The sequence below is a fragment of the Oncorhynchus clarkii genome, chromosome 5 (genome assembly GCF_045791955.1).
Source record: "Oncorhynchus clarkii lewisi isolate Uvic-CL-2024 chromosome 5, UVic_Ocla_1.0, whole genome shotgun sequence".
In the NCBI taxonomy this organism is placed as follows: domain Eukaryota; kingdom Metazoa; phylum Chordata; class Actinopteri; order Salmoniformes; family Salmonidae; genus Oncorhynchus; species Oncorhynchus clarkii.
The window spans coordinates 76,617,457-76,629,741 of record NC_092151.1 but is presented as its reverse complement, the minus strand read 5'-3'; the positions used below and the strand labels follow the sequence as shown (position 1 = coordinate 76,629,741).

Here is a 12,285-nt window from a genome sequence, read left to right as displayed (position 1 = left end):
CTCCATCAATGCTCAGACTGTCCGCAATAGGCTGAGACAGGCTGGACTGAGGGCTTGTAGGCCTGTTGTAAGGCAGCTCCTCACCAGACATCACCGGCAACAATGTCGCCTATGGGCACAAACCCAAAGTCGCTGTACAAGACAGGACTGTCAAAAAGTGCTCTTCACTGACGAGTCGCGCTTTTGTCTCACCAGGGGTGATGGTCGGATTCGGGTTTATCATCGAAGGAATGAGTGTTACACCGAGGTCTGTACTCTGGAGCGGGATCGATTTGGAGGTGGAGGGTCCGTCATGGTCTGGGGAGGTGTGTCACAGCATCATCGGACTGCGTTTGTTGTCATTGCAGGCAATCTCAACACTGTGCGTTACAGGGAAGACATCCTCCTCCCTCATGTGGTACCCTTCCTGCAGGCTCATCCTGACATGACCCTCAAGCATGACAATGCCACCAGCCATACTGCTCGTTCTGTGTGTGATTTCCTGCAAGACAGAAATGTCAGTGTTCTGCCATGGCCAGCGAAGAGCACGGATCTCAATCCCATTGAGCACGTCTGGAACCTGTTGGATCGGAGGGTGAGGGCTAGGGCCATTCCCCCCAGAAATATCCGGGAACTTGCAGGTGCCTTGGTGGAAGAGTGAGGTAACATCTCACAGCACGAACTGGCAAATCTGGTGCAGTCCATGAGGAAGAGATGCACTGCAGTACTTAATGCAGCTGGTGGCCACACCAGATACTGACTGTTACTTTTGATTTTGACCCCTCTGTTCAGGGACATATTATTCCATTTCTGTTAGTCACATGTCTGTGGAACTTGTTCAGTTTATGTCTTAGTTGTTGACTTTTGTTATGTTCATACAAGTATTTACATATGTTAAGTTTGCTGAAAATAAACGCAGTTGACAATGAGAGGACATTTCTTTTTTTTCTGAGTTTATTTACTCTGAGCTGCCCTTCGATAGATGGGTTGAAGATGGAAAACTGGTTTGTCCAGCAGAGATCGCCATTGTGTTGTAGAGCGGATACGTTAAAGTACCCTGTCGTTCTTAGGAGATTGTCTGTCCTTTCCTAGGCCACGTACGTTTACAGCTGCAGCTGATAACTCAACGTCTAGGAGGTATCACTTCTTCTTTAGTGAATAGTCTTTCAAAGTTCATACCAAGTTGCCATAATCAGCTTGTGCTGTATTCTGGCTGGTCTAGTTGAAATTCACCATTCCAGCATGGTGATCGTCACCTCAACGTTGAAATTCGCCCTTTTAAACATGAGGACTCATCGGGAACTGAGGTTGACTTCCGTCAACGGGCTTTTGTACTGGGGGAGAGAAGGGCGTGTTTCATAGTTCTCAACCAATGTCTGTTCACTTGGGCGTGGCCACCGAGTGAGCATAAGTTTACTTTATATTTAGAAGCTAAAATCACATTTCATCTTCTCACAAGTAATTTCATATTTAAACATTTAAATTGCACAACAATTCCATGTGAATCTGATAACTAGAATGCGTAGACTTTCCAAGACACAATTTATGTCATCCTATCAGATATAATGTTGACAACAACTGATCTGACATCATATTCTTTAAGTATCAACGGACACTTTCAACTGGTTGAGAAAGATAAATATTGTTCCATTCCCCAACCTTTTGATGTTACCATACTTTCTCTGTGGTAACACAGGGCTTTCCAAGAGTCCATTCTGTAGAGTGGAGAGAAAAGGGGGAAAGGTATTTATGGGGGGGGGGGGGGGGGGGGGGGGGGTGTCATAAACCTCACCCAACAGGGCAACGTCTTGACAGCACTATAACGGGGACAAAAGGTGCCCACAAACTGTTAGGGCCAACATAAACAGCAGAGTCCCAACACCTTACCACTGCTACTCCTAGCTATCAGCGGAGCCTTGTCTGGCAGCGAAACAAGTTCATTCAGCCTTATTTACTGCCTTTTAAAAAAACAACATAGCTGATATGTCTGACTTGTTTAAACAAATGTGGTTTCTACTGACAATTGACATGTACAAACTATGGCACAAGGGGGCAACAAGTGGATAAGAGGCAATCCGTAATTTCGATTAAGACATTAATGAGCAAGCTAGGACGGACGTAGTCAATATAACTATCTGTTCAGCACTTTTTAAATGTACAGCGACAAAATTCAGAACATAGGCCGTTCTTACAGTGTTTTTCCTGTACACCAAGTCAGAACCATACGATAAATAAAGTGGGCATATAAGCAGACAATTAAACCTCTTACAACATTCAATGATTACATTTCTCTAAAAGAGGTTATGGGCTACATGTGCACCACCACAACAGTAGGCGAAATTACGAGGTGAAAATAGACCAAATTATTAGGGTGAGGCACATGGCTACTACCAGCTTACTACACAACATACACTTAGTATTACTTTCTTAGCTACAGCATATATATCTCCCTGGCATATTACATAATTTATGTAGAAGCATACAGTACATTTTTTGGACTCACCTTATGCTCTGCCCCCTTCGAACATGAAGGTGGCATGGCAGTACACAACTTACAATTCCGAGTTGACTGTTCAAAACGTATTTTGCCAGTCGGAGCTAGTTTTTCCCGAGTTCCCAGTTGTCTTGAATTAACTGAAGTCAGATTTCCCAGTACTGAGTTAACGGTTGTTTTGACCGCGGCAGAAATCATGCTGGATTGACCGCATGGCCGATATTGAATGTTTATCATTTTAAGCTTGGAAAAGACAGCCTTAAACTATTTTAATAAAATCATTGAATTATTAGTGGGTCTTATTATTTACCTTTCTTTAATCAGGGTGTAAACATTAAGACCAGTGTCTCTTTTATGAGGGAGCCCAGTATATACAGTGCCTTCGAAAAGCTTTCAGGCCCCTTGACTATTTCCACTTTGTTACATTACAGCCTTATTCTAAAATTGATTCAATTGTTATTTTTCCTCATCAATCGATGTACAATACCCCATAATGACAAAGCAAAAGCAGGTTTAGAAATGTTTGCTAATTTATTAAAAATAAATAAATATATCAGTATTCAGACCCTTTACTCAGTACTTGTCATATGAAGAGAAATAACGAAGAGAAATTATAGATACAGTCGTATGAAAAAGTTTGGGCACCCCTCTGAGGCTGCATAATAATTTACTCTGTCGTCACAGAAAATGATCACAGTGGCATGCCATTCATTTTCTAATAAAAGCTGAGTACTGGGGTATTGTCCAGACAAAGATTTTTAGTGTAGCAATATTAAGTTGTATGAAATTAAATCAGATGTGAAAAATAGGCTATGCAAAAATGTGGACACCCTTGTCATTCTGTTGATTTGAATACCTGTAACTACTTAGCACTGATTAATTGGAACACACAATTGGTTTGGTGAGCTCATTAAGCCTTGAACTTCATAGACAAGTGCATCCAATCATGAGAAAAGGTATTTAAGGTGGCCAATTGCAAGTTGTTGTTCTCTTTGACTCTCCTGGCAACATGGGGGCCTCAAAACAACTCTCAAATGACCTGAAAACAAAGATTGTTCAACATTATGGTTTAGAGGAAGGCTACAAAAAGCTATCGCAGAGATGTAAGCTGTCAGTGTCCACTGTGAGGAACATAGTGAGGAAATGGAAGACCACAGGCACAGTTCTTGTTAAGGCCAGAAGTGGCAGGCCAAGTAAAATATTGGAGGCAAAGGCGAAGGATGGTGAGACCGGTCAAAAACAGCCCACAGACCACCTCCAAAGACCAACAACATAATCTTGCTGCAGATGGTGTCACTGTGCATCGTTCAACAATTCAGCGCACTTTGCACAAGGAGAAGCTGTATGGGAGAGTGATGCGGAAGAAGCCTTTTCTGCACACACGCCACAAACAGAGTCGCTTGAGGTATGCAAACGCACATTTGGACAAGCCAGCTTCATTTTGGAATAAGGTGCTGTGGACTGATGAAACAAATATTGAGTTAATTGGTCATAACAAGGGACGTTATGCATGGCGGCAAAAGAACACAGCGTTCCAAGAAAAACACTTGCTACCCACAGTAAAATTTGGTGGGGGTTCCATCATGCTGTGGGGCTGTGTGGCCAGTGCCGGTACTGGGAATCTTGTTAAAGTTGAGGGTCGCATGGATTCCACTCAATATCAGCAGATTCTTGGGAATAATGTTGAAGAATCAGTCACAAAGTTGAATTTACGCTGGGGCTGGATATTTCAACAAGACCACGACCCAAAACACTGCTCAAAATCTACCCGGGCATTTATGCAGAGGAACAAGTACAATGTTCTGGAATGGCCATCCCAGTCCCCAGACCTGAATATCATTGAGAATCTGTGGGATGATTTGAAGCGGGCTGTCCATGCTCGGCAACCATCAAACCTAACTGAACTGGAGACGTTTTGTGAGGAATGGTCCAAAATACCTTCCTCCAGAATCCACACACTCATTAGAGGCTATGGGAAGCATCTAGAGGCTGTTATTTTAGCAAAAGGAGGCTCTACTAAATATTGATGTGATTTTTCTATTGGGGTGCCCAAATTTATGCACCTGTCTAATTTTGTTTTGATGCATATTGCACATTTTCTGTTAATCCAATAAACCTCATTTCACTACTGAAATATTACTGTGTCCATCAGTTATTTGATAGATCAAAATGAAATTGCTGATCCAAACACCCAATTACTTATAAATGGAAATCATGGAAATTGTCAGGGGTGCGATGTATCCGAAGCCTCACTAGAAGACCGCTCCGGCACCCTCTCCTCCGGTGGCGTTGTTTTGGGTCAGCCTCTGGAATCAGTTCAAATGCCCTGGGAGGTCCAGACAAAGGATCCGCTTTGGGAAAGACGTATTCCTGGTCGTTGTGCTGGTAAGTTGACATCTCTCTGATATCCAATAGTTCTTCCCGGTTGTATGTAAAAACACTTAAGGTTTTCTGGGCTAACAATGTAATAAATAATACAGTAAAAAAAATGAAATACTGCACAGTTTCCTAAGGACTAGAAGCGAAGCTGCCATCTCTATCAGCGCCATCTTGGAGCAAGGTTGGTCACCTCTGGTATGAAAATGATGCTTTAGTAATAATAGCTAATTTACTAAAATGTCTAACATTTACAAACAAGCTAGGTTATTTGTACATTTTGATTCATTCAATGTTGATTCATTGAAGTGTTTAAACTTATTTTAATTGTTACCTTAACTTTATTTTAGATTAACTCGTGTCAATGTTCATATAATAAAAAGGTGTGAAGGGGATTAATCTCTAATTTGTCTGTTTCTGTGTTGCTTTCTCAAATGTACATTACCTTTTTGTCCAGTTGTGACCTCTCCAATCAAATCAAATCCAATTTTATTTGTCACATACACATGGTTAGCAGATGTTAATGCGAGTGTAGCGAAATGCAGCAATAACAAAATACTGCATAGTTTCCTAGGAACGCGAAGCAAGGCGGCCATCTCTGTCGGCGCCCGGTTTTATTTGATTGTCACTCTGTCACTCAGATTTAATTGTCACTCAGCTTATCATAATAGCATGCATCACCAATGCATGCCAGTATGATGGCATACAGTATGAGGACATTATTGGCCTAATTGGCATGTGCAATCAATGTGCCCCTTGTCATTGTACATCTGAAGCAGAAAATAGCTTAACTCACACATCTTTTGCATTTTGATGAGCTACAGTTATATATATATGTTCTCAATGTTAAATGATGCCAGTAGATAATGTATGAGGCTAACCATAAACCAGATGATCTACACTATTTTTCTGACAAATTGTATAGCGCAAATCAAACCCTTGTGTTCTAGGTACAGTACTGTACATGAAAATAAGGAGCTGGCAATTTGTATGCTCATTAAAAATGTCCAAAAAGAAAAGAATTTGACGTGGGGAGTGTTGTAATTCTACCTAGTTTGTTTGAGAATGATTTTAGAATACAGAAACAAGATCAGAAGGTCAATGGCATGGAGGACGATTGCAGAGATGTTGGCTACCAGCCGGCTATCCCCCGGTTAGTTAACCCTGCACCTTAGAAGCTGCCGCCCTTTGTACATAGACATAGAATCGCTGGTCATTTTAATCGTGTTTACATACTGCTTTACTCATTTACTATGTATATACTGTATTCTATTCTATTGTATTTTTGTCAATGCCACTCCGACATTGCTCATCCTAATATTTATATATTTCTTAATTATATTCTTTACTTTTAGATTTGTGTGTATTGTTGTGAATTGTTAGATACTACTGCACTGTTGGAGCTAGGAACACAAGTATTACGCTACACCTGCAATAACATCTGATATATATGTGTATGTGACCAATAACATTTTTTTCATGGTGGGTAAAGAAATATTTGCACAAAAATGTTTGCAAGTCAAAGCCACAATTTCCTTTACCCAAAGTTCCCATTAATGTCCATGTAGGCCTATGTATTTTACAGGAAGTGAGCTTTAATTATCAATGTCATGACACCAGTCTAATGAAAGAGCCATAAACTATAATATATGAGAATCGTGTTAAAATACCATAATCCAACAGGTAGCATATTACATGGGAAATTGGTGCTTAGTGTATAATGTACAATGTTATAATGTGTGTTACTGGTGATTTCTACCCTTTGGGGAGCAAATTTCACAATTTAATTTAGTCAACAAATTCACATGGCTTTGATCGCAGTTTGGAAGTTTAGTTTGCTTGATGTTCATAGCTAGCAGGCAGCATAAACAAAAATGTGTTGTGCAAGTCTCTCTTCACCTACCATCAGCGCCAACAACCTATGCAATCCTCCTCCATGCCATTGACTTTATGATTTGTGTCTGTATTCTTGCAACGCAAAATCATATAGAATTGGAAAACCAGACACTGCGACGATTGGCTTTCCTCCATATGTTTTGGTTTGTGCTTGGCCAAAACTAATCACAGGAGGAACTATGTTTTATGAAGGGAAGATTTTCAAGCAAACATCTGCTCCTCACCTGATGGTTAACAGCATCTTGATGTAGAGCAGAGCTGAACTTTTTGTATCGCTCACACCTTCCCATTGCTCCGCGTGCCCCCGTTGAAAATGAATAGGGGCGGACTTCATCTGGCGAATTCGGAAGAGGTGGAAACCATATGTAATCTTGATGTTCACAGGCGATGGCGCATGGGACAGAGAACAAAAACGTGTCACTCTCCTGATTCCTTTCAGCGTCGCAACCTGTGATTTCAAAGCTAACCCACACCCTAACCACATTGCTAATTTGGCCTAAACCTAATCTTAAATGAAGACCAAAAAGCAAATGTTTGTTTTCATGAAATGTTACGATATAGCCAATTTTGACTTTGTATCTGTGATATCTAGTGTAATCCTAATCTTAACTATAACCCTTACCATTTAAAATGTCAATTTCAGTGGGGTAGGAGTAGGGAGGTCCCAATGACCCGGATAGCACGGATAATCATGCATTTCATAAATAATTGTTTTCATACCGCCAGGGGGCGTCTTTACTTCTTCGTCGAACCTTATTATTACCATATTATAGAAATGATTCAATGGATTGTCTTTTTCCTCGTTTCATATATTTTTTTAATATACTAATATTAACTAACTTATTTGAGGTTTAGTTAAGGATATTTAGCATTAATTTAACAAACAATTAGTTGTTTTGAGCCTTTCAACAAAGACTTGTTTGGGCTGGATTGTGGCCATGATATTGAAACAAACTGCTGATTTTTCGTGCCGACCAATGAATGCAACCCATGAGCTCTTCATTACTTTAGCACGAAGGGATCACGTTTCTCTCCAGCCAATCCGAGAAAGGCGATCCCATCTCCCTTTTATAAATCGGACTGTTTTTTTTTTGTTGTAGGCAAATGAAAGGTAACCATTTGGGATTGCACAGGACATTTACTGAAGGCTGTACCAGGGTTTTAATCCCATTCTTTACTTGATATAAGGTAATTATTTCTGAATAATGTTCAAAGTTCTAGGATAAACTATGACAATTTCATTGTGTATGTTTATCAAATTGGACTAATTGGTGTTTAGTTTTGCACCTCATAGCCTAATTATAAGGTATTTTATTAAATCCTATTACTATGGTTGTTGAACTCCTAGTTTTATGATTGTGTGTCGCTTTTTATTGTTTAATCTGATGGGTAGTGTGTTCTATTTGCCTGACGACAGAAACTACAGTGCGCTTTAATTTCCTTCATTGTAAACTGGGATTAGTAACGTTGTAAGTAACCATGACCACACAGTGGTTTGCTGTCATAGCAGCATGTTTTCATGCATACTACAAACCTTCATGGATTTGACTCGATATTACCAGGATGTTGATAGTGATCTCATTTATAACACGTTGGTGCAATTTTAATTTGGCAGCTACTCTTACAAAACAACCACATATAAAACCTATTGTTTTTAGTGTTACAATTAAATCCCTGGTTGCTGACCAAGCTGTCTTGAAGCAGGATGGTGGTGGAGGAGGGGAAGCATCAGGTGTAGCCACATGCATGGACTCGTCTGTTTAGGCCTCACGCATTGTCTGGTTGTTTTGAGTAGATTTAATTTTTACTATAAATCACTGGACAGGCACAATATAATAACTGTAGACCTCAAATGTTTCAATTCTAAGAATCAAATGCATGCATTTCTCTTTGTTCCAAAGTTTAAGGCTCAGTGAAAATGGCCACTTCAGAGAGTGCCAGCTTGAGTAAAGCTGTGAAGCAGCAGTATATGGATCTTCCTCAGGGAGACAAGGTTCAGGCCATGTACATCTGGATAGATGGGACTGGAGAGGGGCTCCGCTGCAAGACCAGAACTCTGGATTCGGAACCCAAGGCCATTGATGGTAAGTTTAGCAACCCTTTAAGAAAAACAAATGGCCAATGGGAACTCCTACCCCGTGATGTGATTGAGATGCATAAGATCAGAGGTTTACATTCATAGATCTTAAACGACCATTTAGGCTTACTTCAATAATACTGAATGTTGAATGATCAAATTCTGATTGATGATACTCCTTACATTACCCTGAACCTAAAGAGTAGTTGAGTCCCTTTTAGTTCTGTTAATTTCAGTTCCCCCTCTCCAGATCTTCCAGAGTGGAACTTTGATGGTTCCAGTACGTACCAGTCAGAGGGCTCTAACAGCGACATGTATCTGATCCCTGCTGCTATGTTCAGAGACCCCTTCAGGAAAGACCCCAACAAACTGGTCCTGTGTCAAGTGCTCAAATACAACCGCAAGCCTGCAGGTAAGCCTGAGCAGTAAAGTGACATTGGGGCACAAATGTTTGTGAAAGAGAATGAATACTTGTGTTTCTTATTGGACAAGTTCAGAATTCTGCTGACAGTTAATGTCTTTCATTTTGTGCCTACTGAACACAGCCCTCCCTTAAATGAGCTTTGAGTCCAGTCCCAATTGGCTCAGTGTAATGTATTCCTATATTTGTCTCCCACCAGAAACCAATCTCCGGCGGATGTGTAAGAAGATCATGGAGATGGTAGAGAACCAGGTCCCTTGGTTTGGTATGGAACAGGAATACACCATCCTGGGCACAGACGGACATCCTTTTGGTTGGCCTTCTAACGGCTTCCCTGGTCCCCAAGGTCAGTTTGAGAGTTCTCTGTGTCCCAAATGGCACCCAATTCCCTATATAGTGCTCAACGTATGACCCGATGTATAGGGGAAAGGGCTGCCATTTCAGACATAGCCTTGGTTTTTCAGCAGACTCTTATCCAGCGTGACTTGAAATTGGTACATTCAACTAAAGTACTTAGGTTTGAGAGTTAAAACTGTTCACTGTTTTAACCAATGCCAAAAAAACACTGGCATTAAACCTGTTGATGTGGTGTTTCTGAACAGGTCCCTACTACTGTGGAGTAGGCGCAGACAAGGCGTATGGTAGAGACATCGTAGAAGCCCACTACAGGGCCTGTCTTTATGCCGGGGTTCAGATATGTGGCACCAATGCTGAAGTCATGCCAGCTCAGGTAGGAAACACTGCACATTATGTCAAAATAAATCCTTTTGGGGCCAATTTTTACCACAGACACCGATTAAACCTGCCTTTTTAGTCCTGGACTAAGCTTCATTTGTGACTGGGGAAACAGCCCAGTGTTCTAAAACCTTTAAACTTTCAAGCTAGAATCTCTCATCCCTAAGCCTCATTTACAGTCTGTATTGTGTCTTCCAGTGGGAGTTCCAGGTGGGACCTTGTGAAGGGATCAACATGGGAGACCACCTCTGGGCAGCTCGGTTCATCCTGCACCGGGTCTGTGAGGACTTTGGTGTAGTGGCCTCATTTGACCCCAAGCCCATCCCTGGGAACTGGAATGGTGCTGGCTGCCATACCAACTTCAGCACCAAGGAGATGAGAGAAGATGGTGGGTTGAGGTAGGCATGAATTGAGTTTGTGCTGGAAATGCATTAAGGGACATTTTCCCTGGACCCATATTAATCCTAGGGCTAGACTTCAATGGCATTTTCCATTGAAAGTGCTTCTTAGCAGAGAGGAAAAGGTGACGTGAGGTTTTCCTCGCCAAAATCTGTCCAAAATAAGCCCAATGGGTTTATTTTGGACCGAACCTTGTCATCTGTCTTCCTGCCTTCGGGACATCTCCCATTGTTAAGGTGGAGACATGAGCATCTCGTCATTATATATACAGATCTCTCTTCGTCAAAGACAAGTCAAAAGCTAAATCTCTGTCTGGAACACCGGCATAAGGTTTTCAGTCTTAAATCTCTTTAGCGGAGGATTAACCCCCCCCCCTCCCCCCCTGTCCACTAAGGGCCATTGAGGAGTCGATCGAGAAGCTGGGAAAGAGACACCGTTACCACATCTGTGCCTACGACCCCAAAGGGGGGCTGGACAACGCACGCCGGTTGACCGGTCACCACGAAACGTCCAACATCCATGAGTTCTCAGCCGGTGTGGCGAACCGCGGTGCCAGCATCCGCATCCCCCGCTCAGTGGGTCAGGACAAGAAGGGCTACTTCGAGGACCGCCGCCCGTCAGCAAACTGTGACCCATATGCAGTCACAGAAGCCATGATACGCACATGTTTGCTCAGTGAAGTGGGGGAGGAGCCTACAGAATACAGCAAATAAACTAGTTACTCTGTTGGACTGAAATAATCCCCTTTCTCTCTTGCGCTACGCCTCATGAAGTGTCATTTCCAGTACTGTTTTGTCTGTGGCTTTGGAAACCCCTTGTATAAATTGCAAATCTTGACCATCCATTTAGGGCTTACTTTTTTAGCCATTAAATATTTTACTTGAGATGAATGAGTATGATTGATGTGTTCAGGGTAGCGTAGTCCCTACCTCTTTTAGCTTGATCACTGCCAATATTGCCATATAATTGATGCTAAAGAATGATTCCAGACATGTCAGTCGAGGGTGAAATGTTTCCTATGTATAGGTCTAGTTTTGTGTATCAATTTGCTACTCATGTTTAACATGATATACTAACCAAGATGCTGTAGATTTATGACTATGCCATGTGTGGTCTGGCTCGTGTGGTACACAAACCCAAAAGGATCCAAGGTGCATCTGTGTTTTTATACATGTGTGGATCTCTATTGTCTACCATTTAGTAGAAGTTGTATCAAGAACCCATTTTCTTATTTGGAACATTAAAAAATATTTTTTAATCTGATTCTTCAATTGTACAGTATCATTTGTTCATGTTAAAGTAAGCGGTAGAGCTCAAACAAATTAAGTTTTGTAGAGCTTTTTAAAAACATGTTTACATGAAGCAGTTGTCAAAGTGCAGAGATTAATGAGTTTACATGCAATCTTTTGTAAGACTTGCTGACTGTAAAGGTGACCTTGCCAGATCAACACTGAGGTGACGTGCTTCTCAATTTAGCCTTTAATCAGGAGCACAACCTTGGCTCAATGTGGTGAAGGAGTGTAATTTGATGTCCTGTCCATTCAGGTGGGTCTTTGGCCCTTGACTGTCCCCTAGTTTTAAGAACCTGAATGAACTTAAGTGTAATGACTTACTGTAGGAAATGTCAGCAATGTATTTCAAGTCCCTTTTAACTAGAGATGTCTGGGCAGTAGGTAGCCGAGGCGGTTAAGTGCGTTGGACCAGTAAGTAGCCCAAAGGTCCCTGGTTCAAATCTCTTGAGTGGACTAGGTGAAACATCTGTCAATGTGCCCTTGAGCAAGTCTCTCTGGATAAGAGTGCTAAAGTACAAATGAGAATGATGCATACTGAATACTTATGATTGCAAAGAACATACTTGCTTAAATTGATGCCTATTTAAGTCAATGTTTACAATCTCTTTCAAACTGT

At 41.4% G+C, this 12,285-nt stretch overlaps 1 protein-coding gene across 1 annotated transcript; it reads left to right on the top strand.

Moving 5' to 3' along the window:
• Window positions 1-7,808: 7,808 nt before the first annotated feature.
• On the top strand, window positions 7,809-11,640 carry LOC139410229 (glutamine synthetase-like). The gene is made up of 7 exons (XM_071155701.1): window positions 7,809-7,933; window positions 8,647-8,829; window positions 9,073-9,234; window positions 9,443-9,589; window positions 9,846-9,973; window positions 10,177-10,376; window positions 10,772-11,640. The coding sequence occupies exons 2-7, from the start codon at window positions 8,664-8,666 to the stop codon at window positions 11,088-11,090; spliced, it is 1,122 nt and encodes a 373-aa protein (XP_071011802.1). The 5' UTR covers window positions 7,809-7,933; window positions 8,647-8,663; the 3' UTR covers window positions 11,091-11,640.
• Window positions 11,641-12,285: the final 645 nt, after the last annotated feature.

Coding starts and splice junctions, on each gene's coding strand:
- LOC139410229 (XM_071155701.1), top strand. CDS start 8,664: ATGGCCACTTCAGAGAGTGCCAGCTTGAGTAAAGCTGTGAAGCAGCAG. Junction 8,830..9,072: donor GGAACCCAAGGCCATTGATG/GTAAGTTTAGCA, acceptor CCCCCTCTCCAG/ATCTTCCAGAGTGGAACTTT. Junction 9,235..9,442: donor ATACAACCGCAAGCCTGCAG/GTAAGCCTGAGC, acceptor GTCTCCCACCAG/AAACCAATCTCCGGCGGATG.